The sequence below is a fragment of the Thamnophis sirtalis genome, unplaced genomic scaffold (assembly GCF_051295495.1).
Source record: "Thamnophis sirtalis isolate CommonGarterSnake01/CBP01778 unplaced genomic scaffold, rThaSir2_p1.2 scaffold_12, whole genome shotgun sequence".
NCBI classification, from domain to species: Eukaryota; Metazoa; Chordata; class Lepidosauria; order Squamata; family Natricidae; genus Thamnophis; species Thamnophis sirtalis.
Genome location: NW_028261392.1, coordinates 39,560,885 through 39,588,810, shown reverse-complemented (window position 1 = coordinate 39,588,810; position 27,926 = coordinate 39,560,885). Strand labels below are relative to the sequence as shown.

Genomic DNA, 27,926 nt, shown 5'->3' with positions numbered 1-27,926 from the left:
TGTTCCTCCACGTATACTTTGTCCAACAAAGGATAATTTCTAACTATAGTTCCATGTTTATACCTGATTACTTTTATATTTACTTTAAAATACATATATTCTGTGTATGTAAATGCTTTTATGTTTCTTGTTTTGCCTGACATATGGCCCAATAGATAGAAAACAAGTGATTTAGTGCCTTCTGCTGGTAAAGTAGTTGTACAATCACAAAAAGATATACTAAAATAGTCGCTCTCATCATTTTGGGAGATGAGGTCATTGAACCTCTAACCTCTGATAACAACTGTCTCTTAGTCTGAGGGCTTCAATATATCTATTATCATAGATTGGTAGTAACTTCTAAGAAGTGAAATATTCAACAGTGCTTGTTCATGAGCTGGTGGTAGAATTCTGGGAGTTGAAGTCCATACATCTTAAAATTGCCAAGTTTGAAAAACATTGATCTAAACTATTTGTGTATGCACCATGTCAATTACTGGTATATCTATTATTTATCTTAACACATACTTTGTCACATCATCTTTAAAGGGAGAAAGTAGTGTCACTTAGATATGTACTTATCAGTATGTATTTAATGGATATACTGTGTGTTATTAAATGGATGCATTTTAGGGATTATGAATTGATGTAAAAAAAGTGTAAGGGGTGTTCTGTAACATGTGTTTGTTTGTTTTTTTTGGTTTTCGTGTGTTTTTGATATACCTAAACACAAGGAAGATCTTCAGTCACATCATTGTGTCCTTTATCTTGACTTTTTTTAACCATTTACTACAGACACCCATTAAGGCACCTTCTGAAATTTTCTAAAAATTTGATTCAAGAGACCCTATTATATTTGTTGGGGACAATATAATGATTCTGTAAACTGCTTAGAGAGGGCTGTAAAGTACTATAAAGTCTAAATGGTATTGCTATTCATATCAATAAACAATTTGCCGGTTGTATTTCTTGCTGTTGTAAAAGAGTAAAAACTAATAATGATACATCTTAAGTTGATTAATTTCCATCAAATAGTATAAAAATAAGTTAGCTAAACATAAGATTACAATAGTCATTCTTAATCTCGCAGCATCTTGCATTTTTATAATCAGTATATCCAAATTGAAATTAAGTAGGTATGTCTAATTTGTATCCTCTACCAGATATATGATGCAATTACATCTATTTCTTTCTGACAAATATTGTAACTGATGGGCAGTTAATCAGAGAAATGTTTAAATTAAAGGAAACCAAAATAGCAAAAATAAAAACCAAATTCAATAAATAAAACAGGACATAAATATATTTGTGTGGTTAAAGTGGGACTGTTGTGGAGGGCTGAACTTAATTCTGATGCCAGCTCATATGTGTTGAGGAGGAAGCATAGAAGGAGGGAGGGAGCACAGAGCTTTGCCTCACCTGAGCTATGTTGCTGCTCTTCTGCTGTAGGCAGGAAAAAAGCTCATTCTCTCACCAGCCAATTAAAGGAGCGCACTCAGCTTCTTCTCCTGCCTCCCTGAAGTGCATTTATTTACATTTCATTTTCTAACTTTTGACATTACTCAGTCCAGACAGGGACAGCCAAGAGCCAGATGTGGCTTAGGTGCCCTAAAATGCCCAGGTTGGCCTTAAATAAAATAATAACATCAACAACAATAATGCCACAACATTTATGTGTGCATATCTGTCTGTCTGTTGTGACTACTAGGCTTCTCCATCTTCTCTTATTAATAGCAAAAGGATAAGGACCAGCATCTCCAGATAATTATATGAATTACTCATTTTCATATTAAATAAGCATATTAGTAAAGGTAGCAGTTTATTAAATCTAAATATCAGACAGATTTTTTTATTTTTATCTCTGATTGTGATCTCTTGAATGTTTTTCTAACCACAAAGCTTATACTAACATTTTCCAATTATATTCAATATTAATGTTCAAGAAATTCTTAACGTTACAGGACTTCAGTGACATCATAATCAGAGGCATACAGTGTGGACATTTGTGTATCTGACCACAGTGTGTGTGCCAGTTACAAAAAACATTTATTAAATCTGTATGGAAAAAGCCAAAGCTAATATATACTAATTGATGACCCCTAATTAGCAATCATGTGCCTGCACAATAAAAACTGCATTGAATTAAGTTCCACATTAACATTTGTTTGCGGTGTCTGAAGACTGGAAATCTTCCGAGTCCTATTGAAACTTTCAGTTTTTGACACTGGCTTGTTCAGTAGTGTTTTGAACGGGATCTATACATTTCTAGGAAAGGGATTTGAAATGAATGTGTAAAAAAATAGACCTCATCATTTCTGCATTAAAAAAGCCATTGTCAATATTCTTTAAGATAAATTATATTACTATGGAAAAGCACACATAACTCTTTAATGTATAGTAGATCATTACCACAGATCTGGCTTGTGCAACCCTATAGCATGAGATTGCCTTTATTTGAAGCAGGAAAGGAATTTTGGAAACCAGAGAAAATGGAATCATATAAGGTATTTTGATTGTAATATTCTAAGGAAGAACAGTTTTTTTTACATGTGCTATAATCTATATTATAGGAGAAAAAAATTGATAGTCTACAGTATATTAGCTACAAATCAGAAAGATTCTAGTTGTACCTTTAAATGTTAACATATTTCATTAAAAGACATAAATTCACAAAAGATAATGCCTTTTTAAAAAGTTAGTTTGAGATAGTGCTATGAGACACTATTTGATTATAGTGTTTCATGTGATCTTCTCTATGGCTTCTAGAGTCTCCTTTGACAACTACTATGAAAAATGGTACATAATCTTTTACTATTTTCATGCAAAAGAAAAATTAAAATTGTCTTATAATAGGCTTCAAAGATTTTTCTTGAAACCAAGGAAAATTCAATCCACTTTAACACTCCATCTCCACCCTAAAAGGCAGTGGTGAAGTCCCTAGCTGTCAAAAGTTGCCCATCTCTGGTTTATATTATCTCAAACATTTTCCATAAATCACTCTGTATAGGCTACATTGGTTTCTGCAAGATGATAAGTAATTATAGAGAGTTCCTACTGTGTACAGCTTTTTCATAATTTCCTTTTCATAATTAATAATTCTCTTTCATAAGTTATCATCAGCAAATATCTGAAAACTGTGCCATGCTTCACTCTGAAATTATATTTATATGATTCTTTTTTCCCCTCTATTTGCAGTTGCTTATATTCACCTCATGGAGCTTATGCTCAAAGCAAACTTGCCCTTGTATTATTCAGCTATCAACTGCAACATCTCCTGACGTTAGAAGGAAGCCATGTGACGGTTAATGTTGTAGATCCTGGAGTAGTGAATACGGATCTCTATCAGAATGTCTGTTGGGCAGCAAAAATAGTCAAGTGGATGACAAGCTGGCTTCTCTTAAAGGTACTTGGAAATCCTTTAATATTTCCACATCCCTCTTATAGTTTTGTACATTGTTAAATATGTTTTCTCTAGAGTTTAATGTACTTTTTACACCCCTCCTCTATTTTCTTGGGGTTTTCCTGTGTTGTCAGTGTGAGAACATTTGTCCCTAAGAAGTTGAATCCAACACAATGAGGTTCTATCAAGGACCCACAGATCACAGCAAGCCTCCATTAATTGCATTCATCCTCCAGCAGCTCACAGGTATTCCTGACACATTGCTTTAGTAGCTCAAACTATGCAAGGCACAGTTTTAACATGGCTAGCCAGCTTTGTCTTCATTTTTGAAACTCTTGAGATTCCTGTAGCATCCTTCTGTTTAATGGTGGACATTTTTATGAAAGACTATTTAGACCCAATGCAAGATTTTCAAATAAGTGTGACTAAAACTCGCAAAGATTCTCAGCATCATTATACCTGAGCAAGACTATTTCCTTGGCTCAGTGCTACAAAGGCTGTCCAGCATACTAGTCGCTATCACTTAACATTTGGGTATCATCTTTGAATTTATATGCTATCCTAGATTCAAAATAGGAAAGACTTCAGGAACCTTTGTAATTAGATTTTCATCTTCAGTGATGTGAGTGGCAGACTAGTGGGATGATTGAGATGATCTAGAGCCCTGATGGCGAACATATGGCATGTGTGCCACAGGTGGTACATGGAGCCATATCTGCTGGCACATGAGCTGTCCATGCACATGGGCGTACCGGCCAGCTGATTTTTGGCCTTCCGGATGGCCAGGGGAGGCCGTTTTTGCCCTCCCCAGGCTTCAGGAAAGCCTGGGGAGGGCAAAAAACAGCCCCAATTGGCCTCCAAAAGTTCTGGACAAGCCCTCCTGCCCCCCCAGAGGAACAATCTATGCTTTGCATTATGGGTGCTGGGGACCCTCACATTTTTGGCACCCAACAACAAAAAGATTAGCCATCACTGACCTAGAGAGTCTGTGCTAGCTATTGATGAACTCAAAGCGATCCTAGGTTCTAATCCATTCTCACTATGGAAAACTCGGGAGCCACAGGGGTGGTTGAGGGAACTGCGGACACGGGAGTGGGCCGGAGCATCACGGTCGTAACAGGGAGGGGCAGATATGGCGGGGACTTTAGGGCTGGCCATTACCGGGGAAGGAGGGCTCGCTACGTCACAGAGATCCCTCCTTCCGGCCCTATGAGTCCCACTCCAAGGCCAGATGGCGCGAGTAATCAGGACCCTGGTCTCAGGCTGTTGTCGCTAAATGCCAGGTCTGTAGTTCATAAGGCTCCCCTCGTCCGGGACTTAATTTTAGACGAGAGGGCAGACCTGGCATGTATTACTGAAACCTGGCTGGGCCCGGAGGGAGGAGTCCCCCTCGTAGAGATGTGCCCAGAAGGTTTTCAGGTGCTCCATCAGCCGAGAGCCCAGGGAAGGGGTGGAGGTGTGGCTATTGTTATCTGAGAGTCTCTAGCACCTCGTAGGATCCCTGCTCCGGAGCTTGTCGGGTGTGAGTCCCTGCTGGTGAAGTTGGACCTCAAGGGTCAAGTGGGTTTGCTGTTAACGTACCTGCCTCCCAACAGCGTTGCAGCAGCCCTCCCCTCGCTCCTCGAGTCGGTAGCTGAGCTGGCAATTGAGTTCCTCAGGCTTATGGTTCTGGGGGATTTCAATTTGCCTTCGCTCGGTGAACACTCTGATGGGGCGCAGGAGTTCATGGCTTCCATGATAGCCATGGGCTTGACCCAAGTAATTCGGGGCCCAACCCACTCAGCGGGTCACATGCTCGATCTCGTATTTCTCTCGGAGCAGTCGACTTGTGATCTTGGTCTGAGGGGTAATGAGATCATATCCCTGTCGTGGTCAGACCGCTGCCTACTGAGGCTTGACTTCCGGAGACCAAACCCCCACTGTAGGGAGGAGGAACCGACCAGGTGGTTCCGCCCCAGGTGACTTATGGACCCCTTGAGGTTCCAGACAGAGCTTGGGGTTATTCCTGATACCCTCGCCCACAGTCCGGTGGAGACTCTGGTTGCTGCCTGGAACTCAGCAGTGACGGAGTCTCTTGACCAGATTGCGCTACTACGGCCGCTCCGAGGCAGTGGATCCCGGAGGCCACCTTGGTTCACCGAGGAACTCCGGGAGAGGAAGCGCCGGAAGAGACGCCTAGAGCACTTATGGAGATCCAATAGATCCGAATCGAACCGGGCACTTCTAACATCGTGCATCAAGGAATACATCAGGGCAATTAGGACGGCGAAAAGAGCTTATATTGCCACCTTGATTGCCTCCGCTGAGTCGTGCCCAGCCGCCCTGTTCAGGATAACCCGCTCCCTCCTAAATAGGAGGGATACGGGGGACCCCCTGCAGGGTAGGGCTGAGGATTACGTCCAGTTCTTAGCGGACAAAGTTGCTTGGTTTCGGTCGGACTTGGACTCCGATTTTGCAGATCCAGCCGAGGCACAAGGGGATAATCTGGTAGACCATCGCTGGGTTGAGTTTCAGGATGTTGCCCCTGAGGATGTGGACAAGGCCATGAGAGCTGTGAGTGCCTCCACATGTGTACTGGACCCGTGCCCCTCCTGGCTAGTTGCTAACAGCAGGGAGGTGACACGGGGCTGGATCCAGGCGGTTGTTACCGCCTCCCTTCGGGAGGGGGTCTTTCCCCCCGCACTTAAAGCGGCGGTGGTGAGACCCCTCCTGAAGAAACCATCTTTGGATCCAGCCGTTCTTAACAATTATCATCCAGTCTCCAACCTCCCCTTCGTGGGGAAGGTTGTTGAGAAGGTGGTGGCCTTTCAGCTCTAGCGGTCCTTGGAGGAAGCTAGCTATCTTGACCCATTCCAGTCTGGCTTCAGGCCTGGCTACAGCACAGAAACCGCTTTGGTCACATTGACCGATGACCTCTGGAGAGCTAGGGACGGAGGCCACGCCTCCATCCTGGTTCTCCTTGACCTCTCAGCGGCTTTCGATACCATCGACCATGGTATCCTTCTGCGACGCCTGCGGGAGGTGGGGGTGGGAGGCACTGTCTTTCGGTGGTTCTCCTCTTACCTCTCGGACAGGTCGCAGTCGGTGTTAGTTGGAGGGCAGAGATCGACCCCTAGGCCCCTAACATATGGGGTGCCGCAGGGTTCGGTCTTGTCCCCCCTACTCTTCAACATCTACATGAAACCACTGGGTGAGATCATTCGGCGGCACGGGATAAAATACCACCAGTATGCGGACGATACTCAGTTGTATCTGTCCGCCCCGTGCCAACTCAATGAAGCGGTCGACGTGATGAACCAGGGCCTTGAGGCTGTTAGGGACTGGATGAGGGCTAACAAGCTTGTGCTCAACCCAGATAAGACCGAGTGGCTGTTGTGTTTCCCTCCCATTAATTCGGCAAGTGTCCCATCTCTCAGGCTGGGGGGTCAAACATTACACCCCTCAGACAGGGTCCGCAACTTGGGAGTCCTCCTGGACCCACAGCTGACTTTTGAACACCATTTGTCAGCTGTGACCAGGGGGGCATTTGCCCAGGTTCGCCTGGTGCACCAGTTGCGCCCCTACCTGAACCGGGAGGCTCTCACAACAGTCACTCGTGCCCTTGTGACCTCTAGGCTGGAATACTGCAATGTGCTCTACATGGGGCTGCCCTTGAAGAGTATTCGGCGACTTCAGCTAGTCCAGAATGCGGCCACGCGAGCGATTGTGGGTGCACCGCGCTTCACCCACATAACACCTATCCTCCGCGAGCTGCACTGGCTACCTGTCGATCTCCGGATACGCTTCAAGGTGCTACTTGTCACCCATAAAGCCCTTCATGGTAGTGGATCTGGGTACTTGAGAGACCGCCTACTGCCAATTACCTCCACGCGACCGATTAGATCCCATAGACTAGGCCTCCTCCGAGTTCCATCTGCCGGTCAATGCCGACTGGCAACTACGTGGAGGAGAGCCTTCTCGGTGGCAGCTCCGACCCTATGGAACGATCTCCCCGTGGAGATTCGTACCCTCACCACCCTCCAGACTTTCCGCACAGCCCTTAAAATCTGGCTATCCCGTCAGGCCTGGGGCTAAAGATTGTAACCCACCCGAATGGTATGAATGTTGTGCTTTTAACTATGTATTGTTTTAGGTGTTAAATGTTTGTTTCCCCCCCCCCCTTGAGTTGTAAGCCGCCCTGAGTCCCCCCAGGGAAAAGGGCGGCATATAAATAAACTTTCATAACTCATAACACATAACTCATAACTCATAACTCACTGGATGATTCTGGGCTGTTCATTCATCCTCTGGATGCAACTACACAGGGTTGCTTCGGGTAGAGGAAGGGCGTATAAGTGTATCCTTTGTAAAAACTAAAATAGAAATCTAAAACCAGTAGATTCATAAATAAAATCTTGCTGTTTGCATTAGTACACCATTTTCTTTAAATATTTCATGTGAAGAGTTTAGTTACAATAATATCTCATATTGTATTATTATTAAGTAAATATAATGCAATACTAATATTTCATAATCTTAATGAAATATTTTTCATCATGATGAAAGATGAATAGCAAGGTTGACCAAATAACTTCTTTTTTTCTTTAAATAGGAAACATGGCTTTTCTTTCTTGCCCAATGAAAGGGTAGCTGCAATATGGTCCTTTTGGGGTTGTAATTATAAGACAGTTGCACCTTCTGTAGTTGGCCATAAGGGATACTTTGACAAATAAAGGATATATCTTCTTGGAAATGCTGTATATTCAAGAATGAATATTTTCCCTTCGGATAGAACTGTATTTAAATACAGCACACACAGAGCTTAATAATATCGCCTAATCACTCTGTCTATTTCTCAGGTGTGTGTGTGTTCATATTTTTAAAAAGTTATTAGTAATACAATAGAAATGGATTTTATGGGGGGGGATCTTTTAAAAACCTTAAAAAATCTTGTTGCTTTCTGTATTTGCGTTTAGAAGTATTAAAAAATAGCTTACCTCACCTGCTGACATTCCTTTTCTTCTGAAATATAAAAGATGTGGTACGTCCTATCAAGTGATTGCAATTGTGCTTCAAGTGTTCTTTGTGCCATTCTGCCTTACCTATGTGCCAGAATAAGCAATTGATTTCATCAAAGGGGATGAAACGATTATTAAAAATTGGCTGCTGCTGTTTATGCTATTTTCTATAGCCCTTCTTTCTTTATATTTCCATTGAAGTACCCGCTATATTGACAGAATAAAACATAGGGCTGCAAGTCAACTAAATTAAATCTGCCATACAGGTTCATTTTAAGCACTGTGTCCTCCATGTAATAACTAGGCACAAGATAAACGCTCATGTTGCCATGAAAATTGCTTCTGTAAGACAAAAAATAAATACAGTAGTAAATTTTATAACCTTTGATTTAACTCCCTGAGAACTGCCTAGAGCTTCCATCAGAAAAATACAGACGAGAGACATAATTTATCATGTGGGCACATCAATTGAAAAGAGTTTGTGTCAAGAAATAAATGTTAGTATTGTGATGAGCATTGTGATGAGAAAATGAGAGCTGCAGGAAATCTGTCCCACAAATCAAGGACCCTTTTTCTTAGAGAAAAATATAAGGAAATATGGATTGGATATCAATATGCTGCTGTCTTGAAATGGAAGTACTTTGATGACAGGCGACAAAGTAATGGAATTCTTCCAACTTTGTCTTAAGATTCTTTGTAAATCTGTTGAGTTAACCAGTTCTACTCATTCTGTGTTGGTTTTCTTCATGTCTGAAAATCTTCTCTTTTTTTTTCTTTTCCTCATCTGTCCGTGTTGTTATATATTTTTGAACAAATGTCAAATACAGATTGAACAAATAAATTGCAGATCATGAAATACTTTTATATGAATGGATAGATAAGTGACAGAAAGTTCATCTATATACGGTTAAGAAGTACCAAAAATAAAGATACAAAATGCAAATTTAAAACTATAAAATAAAACATAAGTTGAAAACATTGGGAAGGGAATTTTGGTGATACATTCCTGCCTTCATTTCCTTCTTTTCCCCCAGCCATTAACCACTACTTAAATATTTATGCTTTCTTTAATATTTAATATTAAACATTGGTATTTATTGCTTGTATTTGTTTAAGTCATTCCATTTGTTGTTTTTAATTCATCTCTTGATTCTTTTCCTAGAAGCCATGTCCCAGATGTAGAATCTGCCTTGCTATGTAATCTGTCAATTCCTGCTTAAATTAAATTATGAATATATATAAATAGCTAAATTTATAGCTTACCAGGGGTTGTGACACTAAATACATACCTATTTCCCTGGCTCAGCTGATAAAGGAGGAGAACCTTGTGGCTTAGTGGTTAACATAACTGCTTAATATGTAATACAGCACAGGTTCAAATCCCAGTAAGGGTATGGCTAGCTGATGAGAGCTAAAATAGCTTGAAATAGATCTATACTAGTCTCCCTTTATTTATTTATCAGCACAAATGCAACACACACATACCCTTACTGGGATTTGAACCTGTGCTGTATTACATATTAAGCAGTTATGTTAACCACTAAGCCACAAGGTTCTCCTCCTTTATCAGCTGAGCCAGGGAAATAGGTATGTATTTAGTGTCACAACCCCTGGTATGCCCAAATATGGGAGGAAGCAGACTGCTTCCTTTTCTCTGTCTATCGGCTCGTCACAAGAGACCATCACGACAGAAAGCCATTATTTTTACTGTTGCCTTTGTTACATTTGTGTTGCATTTGTGCTGATAAATAAATAAAGGGAGAAAATACAGGAAAATGAGCCACAAATATCAAATATCATGCAATTAATAATCATTAGAAGTTTGTGACATTATAAGATATAATTATAAGATATAATTTTTTGATCAATGACCCTGCTTGGCTAACCCAAATGAAGTCATTGAAAAACTATAGTGAGTAAATAATATATTAAATCAGTATAAAAATAGGATATAAACTGCATAACCCAAATTTTGGATATGGCATGATTACATGCATAAGATTGTAGTCTTAAGAATTTAATTCTAGTTGATAACCTAGTTGAATTAAATTCTATGTCAATTTCATTTTTTCAATACATGTTTCTAGACATCAAGGTATTCTCCCAGATTTGGTTTGCTGTTCTTCCAAAGAGGAAACCAGAAATCATTTCCTATAAAAGCCATACAGAATCCTTGGAATCATTAATATGTATATATAATGCTAATTTAATATATTTTGAAGGGATACATGGGTTAGTAAAATTTAGTATGAATATCATAGATTGCAGTGGGGTTGCAGAATTTGTTGTATTCTACATAGCATCATTTTCTGGTTCTTGCAACACTGCTATCATGTATTTTTTTTAAAAAAAATCCAACTTGTTTGTTATATTTACAACATTTACAGAAGAGAGAATTATTTATTTTTGCTGGAGTTATTATCTAACAGTAAAATCCCTTATACAAAGTTTGAGTATAATCTTTGAAGTATATTGAATATTTTTCTTTTGAAATTCACACTGTTGCATCTCTATCACTATATTCAAACACTGTCTATTCAATCATACAGTTCTTCTACTATCTCTTCAGAACTTAGCTTTCCGGCAGAGTTTTTGCCTCATATTTACAGATATCATACCTAAATTTTCATGTTTTTGTGTTTGTGCATGATATTTCCAGTTAACACTATTTTTTTAGATTGGCAAACAATACTTTTTTCAACACATAGTATATGTTTCTTAAGTCAGCAGCTTCTCTTCTTATTTATTCTCTCTGAAAAATATTGTATAGATTAGATCTGCATTATTATTGTTTTTGCCTTTAAATTACTCTTGAAAAAAGTGTTCTTCGCAATATTTTTGGAGGTGTTTTTCCCTTCTCTACTTCCTTGGACTGAGAGAGTGACTGACCCAAGTTCACCCGGTTGGCTTCATACCTAATGTGGGACTAGAATTCACAGTCTTCTGGTTTCCAGCCTGGTACCTTTAACTACTACACCATATTATTCTATTAATACTAAAAATTACTGACAAAATTTGTATCACAGCTATAATTGCACATTTGCTCTTTTGTATAAATTTATGCTGATATGTAAAGGCAACTCCGGGTGCGCTTCAAGGTGCTTCTTACTACCTATAAAGCCCTTCATGGTAGTGGATCTGCGTACTTGAGAGACCGCCTCCTGCCAATTACCTCCTCTCGACCCATCAGATCTCACAGATTAGGCCTCCTCCGAGTGCCATCTGCCAGCCAGTGCCGGCTGGCAACTACGCGGAGGAGAGCCTTTTCAGTAGCAGCTCCAACCCTCTGGAACGATCTCCCCGTGGAGATTCGTACCCTCACCACCCTTCAGACCTTCCTCACAGCCCTCAAGATCTGGCTATCCCGTCAGGCCTGGGGGTAAAGAGTATAATCCGCCCCCACCCGAATGTTGAATGAATGTTGCTCGATTTTAATTATACATTGTGTTATATGTCATTGTATGTTTCCCCTCCCATATAAGTTGTTAGCCGCCCTGAGTCCCCTCAGGGAAAAGGGCGGCCTATAAATAAATTTAATTACAACTACAACTACAACAGGTCTATTGGATCCTAGTCCATATTTCAACTGATAGGAAATAAAAATATTGCTAGTTAGAAGCATAAGTCTCAAATTGTTCTGCAATTGGATTTGGCTCAGCGGTTGCCAGTCTGTTCTACATTTTGCTTTTCTTACTAGAAATATCTAGTAAGGGTGAAGCAAAGAATTTGATAAACAAGACAGCATTACTCTCGTAAAGAGACTGTTGCAAATACATGTTTTAATGTGGGCCCTGGTCAGCATTACAAATATGTTACTCTCTTTATGCCATGTTAATTTATTGCAAGAGTTTAATTATATCTGAGGTTTAAATATAAATATTGATTAGATTACCTCAAACGTAACCTACTTATTTAAAAATGCAAGTGAATTTAATTCTATTTTCTGCTCTTTGGTTAACCTTATAACCTTTTATTTATTAATTTGTGTTGATCTTCTTTTCATTTGCTTCTCTTGAGTCTTAACCTCTTCTCTTTGTTTGTCTAGTCCAAATAACTTCCACATTCCACTATAGCTTGAACATTTAGCATAACAAATCATAACCTGTGGATCCATCACTTAATAATCTCACAAGAATTTATCCAGTATTGACTGATTGATTGAACTTACATCCCCTTCCTCACTCTGAAAAGCAACATTGGGTGGCTTGCAACTAAAATATTTCACATACAGTATGTGTTTAACAGATTCTATCACTGAAATTATGTTTTCTAAAATGAGTGCAGATGCTGTTTTGCAACCCTTAGCTTGTGCAGTGAATTAGAGTTAAGTTTGGAAAATATTGAAAATCATTGATAGTTTGCCTCTGCTGAGTAACTTATAGTTACAAATATTTCCAGAGTGTTCCCTCAGATTCCATAGCATCTGATATAAGCTTCAGGAAGTCAGGAAGGGATCATGCCAGGCAGCAAATTCCATCACTTTGTGAGAAGGACCCTGGCCACTGCCTAGACACTATCGTATGCCCCCTCCCCCATCCAGTGACAAAGTCATGTGGGATGCAGAATGTGAAACCCAGTGGAGCAAATTTCAATCAAGGCAATATCTACCTTCCTCCAAGCAGGGATTGATAATACATGCCTGGTCTGCACACTCAGCATTTACTAGGAAATGTTGCTAATATATTTTGGCTTATTTGACAAGAGACAAAGAATGGATTGTGAGAAAGTTATGATAGAGCAGACCACTAACTTAATTTCATTTTTGTGAAATGGAGGCACTGGCTAAGCAAACCTCCAGGACTTGCTCATCCAGTTCTCGAGGAATCCTCTATAAAGGGATAGTAGGGAACTCTTTGAATTTCTTATTTCTGTTCCTCAGATCTATTAAATCAGAAGAACAATTTCCACTATTCATATACAGTTTATTGGTTTGCTTACATATTGTCCGGCTTTGTCCTTGTTAAGTTCCAGAACAACAGCTCTAGCCCAAGTTTTGCTTGCTTGCTTGCTTTGAGGAGGTTTGGTGCAGAAAGAAGATAATCCCAACTCCTGCATGGCTATTTTGCATGCTACCTTTAGTTTTGGAAGAGAAAAACATGGAGCTTCCAATCTTTTTTGTCTGCCCTTCAACAGATTTAATATATCAAAGGAGTTCAGAGAACAGCCTATTTCAGAAGACCAAATTCATCTTGATGTTCTTTAGAAGGCAAGATTTATGAATTGCTGTAGTGACTTAACTTCAAAAATGATGTGGGACAGCTGAGGAGCCAGGACATGGAAAACAAGCCATACGTCTCTCCAGTGAGAAATTATTTGGCTTGTGGTTCCTTCATTAATGCTGCAATGTAATGTTTGCAGCATTTCCTCTGTGTTAGAGTTAAGCCAGAAATGAATTAGCTGAATTGCTGAAAATGTGTGACTTTATGAGAACACAGATGTAATTCCAGTCCTGAATTGGCAGAAATGCCACATGTGGTGGAACAGTGGTATCAGTTGCTGGAGAATACAAATGAAAGGCTGTTGTTGTCCTTGGGGATTTTTTCTTGACTTCTCCTTGAACTCAATAGGCTTTTGGTCTGATTCACCACAGTTCTTTGTTGTGCTCTTCAGTATTCTCTTTTTGGCATGCATCATAGTTAGGAATAATTTACATATGATTTTCTTAACATGTTAAAATATATATGAATATATATTCTAAATTTTCAGTTCAGTGGACTTGCCATCACACACACACACACACACGCACACACACATTACACTTTTATTTATTTATTATTATTTATTACACTATTTTTTACAGAAATAGTTGCAGCCACTGTTTAGCAGTAGGATGTTTCCAAACAGGCAAAAGTAATAACCATGGAGATGGGTTTGAAATTTTGGTGTTGTTATGGTTTGTTGCAATTAGACACATAGACTGGATTTGCATTGTTATTCACCTATTGAATCTTCCCATTGACCTGAGATAGGCAGCTTTTATTATTTGATAGTATTAAAAGTATTGTCACAGGATTTAAGCTGTTTTAAGCTGCCTTTTGCAATTGACTGATGGCGACAATGCTGATTATGTTTTATTATAGAGAATTTATTATTTTTAAAAAGATAGGAATTTGAGTGAGAGACAAGGACAATTAAGGGAACTGCATCAGGTTTAAAGTATATTTTATAGACAAACATTAGAGGTCTTTGTTTTGATGACATTAGAAGTCTGGAAAAGTTGAATGGAACCTGGGCAATTGCACTAGATTAAATGGAGTGTAGTTTTTGTTTTTTGTTTTTTATTTGCTGAAAATTACATATCAAATATATAAAGAATAATTTTATATCAGATACTGGAAATCAGCTAGTCTGTATTCTTTTACATTTAATAATAGTTAATTTTGTCATACCCATTGTAATTTTGTAAAGTTGGTAGTCAGCACCATTAATAGGATTAAGCCCACTAATTTTTTTAAAAATGTATTATTTTTCTAATCTATTTATCTGTTTACAGGTAAAATAAATTCCAATTCAAACTAATTGTTTCAGTAAATTTACATCATCATTTATTCAAATACTTTGAAATTAATTCATTCTTAATTGTTGTGCATGAATTTTTTAAAGTTCAAAGTACATACTGTATATTGGGCTTACCCTCTGTCTCATTTCTATATATTTTGTTCTCTCATATGTTTATTTCTTAAGATCAAATGACATCTAGAGCATTTACTTGTTTCATTTGGGTAAGTGTAAAATCAATAGCACAGAATATAGCAATAGCAATAAGACTTTAATACTGCTTCAAAGTGCTTTACAGCCTTCTCTAAGCAGTTTACGGAGTCAGCATATTGCCCCGATATTGTCCCCAATAAGGAAATGTTAGACCTCTAAACTGAAATGGAAATGGAACCTCCAAATTGGGGATTATTCCGTAAATAAGAAATCTTTATAATATATGTTGATTCTTTGTATGGAACTTTGTATACACGAGCTATTAAAACCTTAAAGTTGGAAGAGGTCATGTAGACTAATGGTTCTCAACCTTTATTTACTCATGGCCCCATTCTGAGCTATATTTATACTAACTACCTCCATAGTTAGCTGGGGAAAAGGTACTATAAATACATGATTTCCACTGTTTATTAATTTAATAGTGCTAAAATTATCACAGATGTGAGGAATTGACCATGCCTTTGGCAGTTAAGATTGGGTGCTCCATTCAGAACCCCCTAGAAATATGGCATCGTGTCCTGGGGAAGTAAGTGTATGACCCATATTGAGAATTGCTGATTTAGACTATTAGTGTAACTCCTAATTTTGAGGAAGAAAAGTTTTATTTTCAGCTGCAGACCAGTAAAATAGATACATATATAATTAAAACCAAATAAGCTAAAAAGTAAAGATAAAGGTTTCCCCTGTCTGGTTGTGTCCAACTCTAGGGGGCGGTGCTCATCTCCGTTTCTTAGCCAGCATTGTTTGAAAACATTTCTATGGTCATGTGGCCAGCATGACTATTCATCAAAGTGTACCGAATGCTGTTACCTTCTCACTGTAGTTGTACCTATTTATTCGCATTTGCATGATTTCAGACTGCTAGGTTGGCAGATACTGGGGCAAATACTGGGAGCTCACTCCATTGGGTGGCACCTAGATCTTCAACCCTGCTCAGCATCTTTAACCACTGAGCCATTATGCCCCTCAAAAAGCAAATTTAAAAAATGAAATAGTTATATTGCTGTCAAGTTAAAAAGCCCAGGAAAATGTGGTAATTAATCTACAAAATTACTTTCCAGACTACACTGCCATGAGCCACTTTCAGCTTGAATATGTCTTGCAAACCAAAATCTGTTTGTTCCAATTTTTAAAACAGCCTGATATTTCTGTTTTGATTAAGCTCAAATAATCCATTAGAACAATGTAAAAATACCCTGACATTGAAATAAATACATACAGCTTATTTAATTAACTACAAAATCAAAGTTAAAAAACAGCCCAATTATTAGCCTGCAGTGCTGTGTGGTTCAAAAGTGTTGCAGAAATATATCATTCACATCCCATTTTCAATATTTGTTTCCTTGTAACTCTTTGTTCTCAAAGCTGTATAAACTGTTTAAAACAACGGACAATTTATTACCTGCTTAAAATTACAGGAACATAGGTTTAGCAAAATGAAAATAATTAAAGTAATTTATCACGCAGAGTGACGTGAGATGTTTTGTTTGAATAAAAATTAACTTTTCTTTCTTCTCCATCTGTGTTCCAGAACTAAGGCTTTTGCAAATTTTACTAATGACTGCAATCCTCTTAATGAACACAGTTTAAGATGTTAAGGGTTAAAAAATTTAATTCATTCATTAAGGATATTAGTTATTTTAAAAATGTATTTCCAACTCTGTGGTTTAGTCTACTAATTTTATCTCAGCTTTCTTAAAAACTTTATTGTGCCTTGCAGTGGAACATAAAAAGGATAGTAAAGGAAGATGTTATAGCAGGTGTCTCAGTGGTGGGATTCAATTTTTTTTACTAGCAGTTCTGTGGGCATGGCTTGGTGGGTGTGGCAAAAGAAGGGTACTGCAAAATCCCCATTCCCTCCCGATCAGCTGGGACTCGGGAGGCAGAGAATAAATGGGGGCAGGGCAGTCAGATGTGGTATTTACTGGTTCTCCGAATTACTCAAAATTGCTGCTACCGATTCTCCAGAACTGATCAGAACCTGCTGAATACCACCTTTGAGGGGTCTTCTGTTGGGCAATATATATATATATATATATATATATAATTGGCTTCTATCATAACAGTGAAGTAGATATTGATGAGAATGAAGTTCAGCACCTGTCCATATACATAGGATTACTTTAGTTGGCTTTTAGTATTCCTTTGATTTACCCATCACACAGATTCACAATATAGATTACCAGACTGCTAGGCCTTCTGCATTTTCATTTTATTTCATTTCTTCTGGCCATTTCCTACAAGTACTCACATGCATTTTGTTCTCATTCAGAAGAAGGTCAAGACTACTTCATAGCTGGCTCTCAAGTATTTTTCTTTACTTTAATGCAATTCTAATCATACTTTTATTAGAGACATATTAGGATATGTTTGGTGCGTGTAGAAGAGGTTATAGGTAGAATTGGGAAAGATTCTGTCAGAAATGCTGGAGATTTGCTGCTCATACTGCCAACTCTTAGATGCATGATTGCTCTTTCTGCCACGCTGTTTCTTATCTCCCAGTGTATCCTATCACCATATTGTAAATCAGAACATGCAGCCATTTTTCTATCAGTGGTAACATTGCAAATGATGCTAAAGCCAGTAGCATCAGTAACAAATATTTATGAGTGACACTTAGTTTCTCTTTCTCTGACAGTCTCTTTTTCCGTGATCTTCTTTCTATTCCTGTCATTCTTTTCAACCAATTGGCTTGGAAAGGAACAGATAGCTCTTAAGATTTATACTGAATTCTTAGTAAATTAAGCCAACAGATTAAATATAAAATTAACTCAAGGGCACAAACAGATCTTGTCTTCGGATAAATTATTTTACAGGTAGTCCTCACTTAACAATTGTTCATTTAATGACCATTCAAAATTATGGTAGTGTTGAACCAGGATAGTTTATGACCTGTACACTGTACCCTATTGAATTTTATATTATATTTTTCAACTGTTGGTCTCATCTTTGTTCTTCTTATATTGTGCCTTTTGGGTCATTTATTGTCTGTACAGTAATCCTCAGAGTATGAGAAATAAACAAAATCAGCTTGAACACCTTGTAGTAGTAAGGAGATGTGATTTAATAGGAGTTATGGATACCTGGAGGAATGACTCATTACATCTAGCTATTGAACAATGCAATTCTTTGAAAAAGAATAGAAGCCACAGAAATGCATAGCAACTGTTGAAAATACCCATGTCTGCACTAATATCCAAATGTGTGATTATAGCAATTCTGTAAAAAGCATCTGGGTTAAAATAATTGAGAGATGAATTAAGAACAGGTCTATTATTTAATATCACCCATCGACTCAAGAAGTAGATAATTATCCTAAAAGTAAATTTCAGATATTTTCAATGATTTCATATAGTAGTGACAGGGAATTTCCATTTAACTTTATATCTGGTGAAAGCTAACCTGAATCATGAAGAAACTACTATTAATGAATTAAAAGACTGAAAAGTGCAAAGGAGCAATGTGTAAACATAAATACATATAGTATATGAATGCAACATGGATCTGATCAAAAATATTAACTAACACTGGATCAAAATCATTTGCATCAGACTCTTCATCATTGCAACTGTTGTTGTAATAATGAGGAATTTCTTAGTTTTTGTGGTGATTCCATTAGACTGATTTCTCAGTAATAGCAGAATTTCAGAATAAACAGTTTCGAGCATCTGCTGATGGGAAAATTAAGTGCCAGGTAAGACTGAGTAGCTCAGGAGGATGTGTGCAAAAAATCCAAACCAATGCCATGGTGTACTTGAAAACAGATGTTCTTACATCTCCCATCCATTACTATGAAGATAATGTGTCAAAACTCATCTTTCTATATCAGGCACTCCTGGGCAGTGAGTTGGGAATAACAGTGGAAGCAATGTAACAGCGATGTGATTATTTGGCTGACTTGTTCCATAGGTCCAAGTCAAATACTATTTGCTTGATGTCAGCCATGTTTTCCTATTCCCCTTTCAACTTGCTGGCTTTGCCTTGCTGAATAATTTCAGGAAGTGAATAAAAGCACAAGAGATCCCCTATCCTTAACTTGATTCTAATGTGCAATGAAATCATACAACTGATCTACACAACCAGGTTGCCCCAGTGTGAATACTGACTTTCACGGTTGGGATGAACAACTACATCCTCTAGTGCCAACCCACCAGGAAAGCAACTTCAACCCATCTCTTTCTGCTATTACAAAAGCGATGTTTTCTGACTTTTGCTAACAAAAGCAATGCTGACTGTTTTACCCGTTGCACTTCATTTTGCAAAATTCTCCATACCAATTATAGCAGTAGACTTATATACCGCTTCATAGGCCTTTCAGGCCTCTCTAAGCGGTTTACAGAGAGTCAGCATATTGCCCCCAACAATCTGGGTCCTCATTTTACCCACCTCGGAAGGATGGAAGGCTGAGTCAACCCTGAGCCGGTGAGATTTGAACCGCTGACCTGCTAATCTAGCAGTAGCCTGCAGTGCTGCATTTAACCACTGTGCCACCTTGGCTCTATATTCTCTGTGTGTGTGTGTGTGTGTGTGTGTGTGTGTGTGTATTTGTGCATATGTATGTATGAATGCTCATGAGAGCTAATTGTTAAATTTTCAGGGAGTCAATTGAGAGCAGAGCTAAGCCATGACTCTTATGGCACAAATCAGCTGCTCTGGAACTAGGGGTGCAACACATTGGCAGCAATGGAGATAGTAGAGCCAGTTTCTTGAACATTTACCAGCACATCAATAAGTGGACACCATATATCCTGCTCCATCCAGAAAAGAAAAATGCTTAATTTCTTAGCCCAGATTCAAAAAGGAAACTAGCAGGGGACGCCACCAGTTACAGCTTGTGCTAAGTGTGGGCTGAACAGAACATCAGGAAATGCTTCTGGACAACGAAAAGAGGTTGGAAATCTCAAGCCTTTCCTTAGCATATGACTATATGCAGTTTTAAATAGGCTTTTCTCATTTTACCCTGATCTGTATATGCATTTTGAGTTTCAGGCTGCATCACAAAATCTGGAAGTGAATTGTAAACCCTTAACTGCTCTTCAGTTTATGAGAAGTATATGTTTGCACTGCAATGCAAACCCAATTAATTTTATCCTCCTTCCCAGAAGATTATGTTGCAAGCCCTTCCTTCAAAGGCCTTTATTTTAAGAGATAACTGAAATACATTTTTAATATGCAGCACTTTATAGCCTGCTGTGTTACCTTATTAGTATGATTTTTAACTCTCCACTAGAGATGGAAAGGAGGAGGAAACAGTTCCGCATTATTTATTAGTTCTGCAGCAAATACAAGTTTTCTAGCTTTCAGCCAAAATGTTTGGTGATTGCATAGATTGTTGGGAACAATATTATATAATTTAACACCGGATGCTTTTAGGCTTTTTGTACATTTATTGGTCTAAGTCTTTAGTTAAGCATTTATTTTGGTTTTAGTTTTGAGAATACAACTTTTCCCCTTTACAAGCCTGGAGTAGCAATAAACAAGAGGCTGCCAGCATTTCTACTGATTTCTGGGCAAAGTTGCGCATATTAAATTTCATGGAGCATTATTTCAAAGTTGTGGAGGTTTTTTTGTTTTGTTTTGTTTTGAGAAAAGCAATTATTTTCAGGAGTGGGAAAATATCTAAGGTGAAAAAGTACTAAGAAAACATGGAGATATTAATCTTTCTCTCTTCTCCTTCCCAATCGAGATTTACACATAATTTTAATGCTACCCTGTTTCCCTGAAAACAAGACCTCCCTGAATAATAAGCCCAATCGGGCTTTTGAGCGCATTGATTGATTGATTGATTGATTGATTGATTGATTGATTGATTACATTTATATGCTGTCCTTTTCCCCGAAGGAGACTCAGGGCGGCTCACAATTCAATCAGGGAAGGGGGTACAGACAGGGGGATGAAAAAGACAAGACATAACAATACAAAATTTAAAAACACACAACAACCATACCATTCGAGAAGGGGGGCAAAAACTCTTTAGCCCCAGGCCTGTCGGAACAGCCAGGTTTTAAGGGCTTTGCGGAAGGCCTGGAGGGTGGTGAGGGTTCGAATCTCCACGGGGAGCTCGTTCCAGAGGGTCGGAGCAGCCACAAAGAAGGCTCTCCTCCGGGTAGTCGCCAGTCAGCATTGGCCGGCGGATGGAATTCGGAGGAGGCCTAATTTGTGGGATCTGATCGGTCTATTTTAGGTAATTGGCAGCAGGCGGTCTCTCAAGTACCCAGGTCCAGTACCATGAAGGGCTTTATAAGTGACGACTAGCACCTTGAAGCGTATCCGAAGACCAATAGGCAGCCAGTGCAGCTCGCGGAGGATAGGTGTTACGTGGGTGAACCAAGGTGCACCTACAATCGCTCGCACGGCTGCATTCTGGGCAAGCTGAAGTCTCCGAATGCTCTTCAAGGGCTGCCCCATGTAGAGCACGTTGCAGTAGTCCAGTCTAGAGGTCACAAGGGCACGAGTGACTGTTGTGAGGGCCTCCCGGTTCAGGTAGGGACGCAACTGGTGCACCAGGCGAACCTGGGCAAATGCCCCCCTGGTCACAGCTGACAAGTGGTGTTCGAAAGTCAGCTGTGGGTCCAGGAGGACTCCCAAATTGCGAACCCTGTCTGAGGGGCATACTGTTTGACCCCCCAGCCTGAGAGATGGAAAACTTGGCCAATTAGTGGGAGGGAAACACATCAGCCACTCGGTCTTATCCGGATTGAGTGCAAGCTTGTTATCCCCCATCCAGACCCTAACAGCCTCAAGGCACTGGCACATCACGTCAACCGCTTCACTGAGTTGGCACGGGGTGGACAGATACAACTGTGTATCGTCCGCATACTGATGGTATTTTATCCCGTGCCGTCGAATGATCTCACCCAGCGGCTTCATGTAAATATTAAACAGGAGGGGGGACAGGACCGAACCCTGCGGCACCCCATAATTCAGGGGCCTAGGGGTCGATCTCTGCCCTCCGACCAACACCGACTGCGACCTGTCCGAGAGGTAAGAGGAGAACCACCGTAGGACAGTACCTCCCACCTCCCGCAGTCATCGTAGAAGGATACCATGGTCGATGGCATGCGCTAAAATAACCCCTCCCTCAAAAATAAGCCATGTCTGAAAGTATTGCAACACAGCAGCAGCCATGAGGTGACCATGCTTGCCATTTCCTGCACCTCAAAAATAATAAGATCTCCTCGAAAATAAGGCCAAGCGCTTATTTTGCGGATCAAAAGAAAATAAGATTATTTTCTTATTTTGGGGAAAACACGGTAGTGAGCATTTTACTAAAATATGTTTAAGATATTATATATGGGCTGGATTAAAAATGGTAAGTATAGGAAGAATTAACTGTCCCCAACTGAAGTTAAAATCTAGAAAAACTAATCAATATGTTACATTATAAGTTCATATTTTTAAAGTTGTTTTTTGTATGCCTGACAATTCAGGCATCTGTAATTGAATTTTTATTTTATTTGCTTTTCGCCGGTCCATTCAGCATTACTATGCCAGGGCAAGCTTGACACTTTTTGAAACTGTGCTTAATTTCATTACTAATACGATGCTAATAAAATAACCAGTGAAGTTTTATAAAGACAGATATAAGATTTCCTGAATGTATTTGAATTTTGCAAAATACCAGAATAATGCGGGCAATATGTAGACAGTGAATACAAGTAGCTGAGATACAGACTTTATAAGCATTTAAGTTACACACTTACAGTCTGTATATCATGCCAACTGTTTTCAGCCATACATTTATAATTTTTTCTATATGGGAAGCTGAGCAAAAATCCAGCAAAGATTTTTAAAATATTCATTATTAAGGTAAAGCTAAAGGTTCCCCTTGCACATATGTGCTAGTTGTTCCTGACTGTAGGGGGCAGTGCTCATCTCCGTTTCAAACCTAAAGAGCCAACGCTGTCCAAAGATGTCTCCGTGGTCGTGTGGCCGTCATGACTAAATGCCAAACGTGCACATAATGCTGTTACCTTCCCACCAAAGGTGGTTCCTATTTTTCTACTTGCATTTTTACATACTTTCGAACTGCTAGGTTGGCAGAAGCTGAAACAAGTAACAGGAGCTCACCCTGTTACGCGGCACTAGGGAGTCGAACTGCTGAACTGCCAGCCTTTTGATCAACAAGCTCAGCGTCTTAGCCACTGAGCCACTGTGTTCCTCCAGCCACTGCATCCCTCTTCATTAATAGTATTGTCATAAAAGTACTATTGTTATGTGTGCCAACTTGGAAAATAAATAAGAGGTAAATATGTGCTTGAAGAAGTGGGAAAGCAGATTTTTTTTCATTTTCTGTTGACTTCAGTCTTTTAATGTGACATTTGTAAGCACCAAACATTGGGTCTTCAGTGTTTAACTTTAATCATATGTACTGTATGGCAAAATGGCATACCATGGCAAGATAATAGCTAATATAAATTATATTTGGAGCATATTGTTGTGGCCCACCTGAAGCAACCAAATCATTTTCAAGATGCAACATAATTTTATTAGCATGAATACATCTATTCTGGATTCCCAGCACTTTCTGAACAGCCCTAGATGAAAGCAGAACCAGAGCTGATCTACATTTGGCTTACTACATTGCAAAAGTGAGACAAGCAAAAAGGAAGACATAGTGCAAATTACACTATAATTTAGATAAGCCCATTTTTGTTGACATTTTGTAATTTGTATCTTCCTACCATATTGGCATGATAGCCATAATAATTCTGAAATATAGTCAGTGAATAGAAAGTATTCAATTTACTGGACCACAGGTTCCTGACTCCTGCTTCTCCCTGTCTTTTATGCCAAATACCTTGATTTTAAATCTGGGGCTTGAAAGAGGCAACCTTTATTCATTCATTCCTGTTATCCATGATAATAGTTATTCTTTTACCGTTCATTCACCCCTTTCATCTCCAAAAACTGGAAAAGACCCCCAGAATTTGGGCTTCCATATGAGGATCTGTGATAGACTAAATACCTCTAGATAGAGCAGTAGTGAACTATTCCATGTGAGGAGAATACGGGATGGAAATTATATAGTCTTCTTGTGAATGAAGCAGCTGAGGCTCAAGGGAGGAAAAGACTCACAATGTGCAGGTTAAATTTTTTACATAAAATGGATTTTAAATGCCTAACATGGAATATAAATGAAGCAAACACTCAAAAAAGAAGATAAAGATTTCATTATTTCATTATTTTAAAGAAATGAATCAAGATGTAGTCTAATTTCAAGAAAAGCATCTTTGGAAAAAGTCTATGCAATATTTAATCTGCAAATATTTGTGTAAAGAATTCATTTCAGTGAACATTCAAAAAATGGAATTGTAACCACCACTTACAACCAGAACTGATATTGGCTGATGATTATGTAGATATGTGAGGGTGGGAACTAATTTGCATAGGACTTTGATAATAGGAATTTTTGCTGTAAATGATTTTCTGGTTCTTAGGGCTATAGCTTTCATCATCCTGAACTATTTATCATATTGGCAAAGATTCAAGGGTTGAATCCAAGGGTTTCCTCTATTTTCCACTTTGAAAACTATTTGTCTTATATTCTTCTAAAAATTTCTACAGCCTTGGCTTGTTCAGTAAGAAGCAATCCCACTGTCAACCAGTCTCTTTCAGAACATACAACTTGCAATTATTCAAGATATAATATTTTCATCTAAACAATTTGAAGAAGCAATAATCCCTCACAATGAATTACTCTCTAGTCATGAATTCTTGTTTTGGGTTCTCATGATTTCTCTACCAAGTTCTGCCTTTATTTGCTTGCTATGTGAGCTTATTCCTGAGAAGCATCATGTAGCCTTAGGTAAACATCTTTATTAGGAATTGCTATACAATATACAATATTTGGTTTTATCTGAAGCTGTTCCTATCCATTGTGGAATAGAAATTTGTCATAGTGCTCCAGATTTCTGTTTTTACTAACTCTAAGATAGGTCAGATTAAGAAACCAACTCCACAGAAATACAATAATTATATTCTATTGAAATGGGTAATATTGAATAGAACCTTGCAATTTTTTTGTGTTCCCCCCTCTCTCTTATACTCCATTGAGTCAGAGAAGAATCAACCTAAGCCTTTTGCTAATGCTGTGTCCTTTTCCAGGGTTTGTTTCTTGTTGTTTCCTTTTGTTATGCTTGCATAACAGCTTCTGCTTATTTTCTTCAAAGCCATCTCCAGGGCTCTCTACAGTTTGATTAAATAAACATGAAATGTGGGACTACTAGTTAGGATGTGGATTTGATTGGGTGGAAACAACAGGATAAACTATATTCAGAGAAAGAATATTGGTGGGTAAAAGAATTGTCTGTTCATGAGGCATCTATTGCTCTGTGAGAATAGGTAGGGGACATGGAGTTCTTTCAGGTCCATTGTTCAGATTGACCTATAAAATGTGTCAAAATTGTGCACTTGCTAAGTTTAGAAAACATATCACTTCAGTTAACATCAGTAGCCAAATGCCTGCTTCAAATGTCATACTGTATGTGGAGATCAAGATAGAATGGAAGAAGCAGATTTTTGTGTAAAATTACCACAAAAGTCTTCGAGAAAGTATATCTGAATTGTTTTGGTGCTAAAATGTGTTCCTAAATTCATTATTACAACTGCTTTTTGAAGACTATAATTTTATTTTTCCACTTCTGTCTTTTAATTCACAAGTTCTAAATGATTTTGTTGTTGTTTTCATTTTTAAAAAGTCAACTTTGTTTTTGCTTACTGTTTCAGATGGTTATAAGTTTCAGTAAACTCTGTAGAATAAGTTTCCATTCTCAGTGTCAGCAAATTAAAACTCCTGCTTTGGTCTAATTATGTATGACAACCCATTGGCATCAGTTAGAAGTGTAATAATAGATACACAAAGAAAAAAGTTTAAATGCATAATTTAAAAAAAAACTAGGAATATTTTAATAATACTTCCATTAAATACTTCCATTCCTGTTAAATGTGAAGCAAATAATATCACACCAATTAGAAAAAAATTGCTTCTGATTTGATTTTTCTTCTGACACATATTAGTTTGGTGATAATTCTAAATTAAATCCTTTGATTTTACCTTGCTGTTCTGGATTAAATGCCACAATTTGCTGACAATCTTGTTTTCATGATATCTGGCTTGTGTGTTTTAACTAAACAAAATGCATTATACATATAACTTACACTTTCATCTGTTTATGGCTGATTACAGAACTTGTCATCTTGGTAAAAGAACTAATTACGCTAGAGACTGCAGTATCATTGCTTGCTTTCAGAAATGCATTAATTCTGTTTCTGAAGAAGGGATGATTTGCAGATAGCGTATAATGTTGCTGCATAGAGATTGAAAAATCTTGGACCAAATCCATTGTAGTAAAGAAGCCTGTCTTTTCAGTATATCTTCAGATATGCAGTGACCTCTAATCATTTCCCACTTGCATATTTAAGCAAAAAGTGGAGGCTGACATTTGGAAAGGGTTTAGATTTTCAAAACATCTGTAGAAACATACTTGAAAATATATTGTTGTACAATGACTGAAAATAAGTTTTTAAGGTCCTGCTGTTATTGTAAGCTTTTCTAATAAATAGAAAAGCATCCCAAATAAAGGAATTTATTAATAATATCAGAATTTTTCATCCTTGTTTTTGAATGGCCGCTGTAATCTTGTAACTTTTTCAGTCATGCCACTTTAATCATATATTTGAGATTCTTATTGTCTGTTATGGTTTCTTCTTTTCTTTTTTAACTCACTTCTTTAGAAATAAGTGGTATGGTTAGTATCATTCTTCTGATTTATTTTCTCTCTCAACTGCTAGGTAATGGCATAGAAATTAGAATAATTCTTAATTACACATGCAGAAAATGTAAAAAAAGTTCTTGCTTTCATCTTAATTGTTTACATTCTTTATATTTTCAATCTTTAATTGTGTTTAATTTCTCAAATCCACAGACACCAGAAGAAGGTGCATCTACATCAACCTATGCAGCAGTTTCACCAGAACTGGAAGGAGTTGGCGGATGCTACCTTTACAACGAAAAAAGGACAAAATCTGCTGATGTCTCTTATGATGTTGAGTTGCAGAAAAGACTCTGGACAGAAAGCTGCAGACTTGTTGGGATTCCTGATGTAATGTCCTAGAGGTCACGGGGAGAAAATGATGTGGTTTGCTATGGGAATTCAACCTGTCTCACTGACCCAAGCTGTGCAGCATCACTCATACTTCAGGAATTCACTGTTCAGTCACATGAGCAAGTATGGACATAGTTTGAGCTACCAGTCTGCCAGCAGTGGTGGCAGTGATGATGGTGGGCAAAACATTCCCAACTAGAATTGTATGTATGGTGGTTTTAAATTTAACCATCCATTTTGTAATCATAATGTTTTTGTCTGTGATTAAAAACAAATTCTTTAACCTTATGTAGAATTAAGAGTTTTCTTTCATAAAAACAAAGGTTAAATTGATATGGTCTCCATTTTTCAAAATCCAAGGATTTGATAATTTCATTTTCAGCAACTTAAAAAAAACTGGAGTGATTTCTTTAATTCTTAATTTTGGCATTTTTGCTCCTTCCAAAGAAATATAAAATTAATCTGATGTTAATTTTTTCAATACCTTAAAAACATAATTGTTTTCATATTTCAAATGTTAGGCTCACTGTATGTATGTATGTATTTCAAATGTCTTATCATGAACATAAGGCATATTACCTTTTTGTAGTTTGTAATAATTCAGTGATAGCTGCTCCATTTTCTGGGACAGCTTATTTAACAGTCAAAAAGTGATACAGACTAAAATAAGATTGATATGTACCAAAAATAATCCGTTTTCCCTATGGAATATTTTGCATTTGCCATCTAAAT

At 38.2% G+C, this 27,926-nt stretch overlaps 1 protein-coding gene across 2 annotated transcripts in view; it reads left to right on the top strand.

The window, feature by feature from the left end:
* DHRSX (dehydrogenase/reductase X-linked) overlaps positions 1–27,482 on the top strand; it is a 154,411-nt gene extending 126,929 nt beyond the window's left edge. For both annotated transcript variants that reach the window (XM_087726653.1, XM_087726651.1), the window contains exons 6-7: positions 3,175–3,382; positions 27,015–27,482. In XM_087726653.1, the coding sequence (XP_087582779.1) occupies positions 3,175–3,382; positions 27,015–27,203 (397 nt within the window). In that variant the 3' untranslated portion in view covers positions 27,204–27,482. The remainder of the gene's footprint in view (positions 1–3,174; positions 3,383–27,014) is intronic.
* The last annotated feature ends 444 nt before the right edge of the window (positions 27,483–27,926 follow it).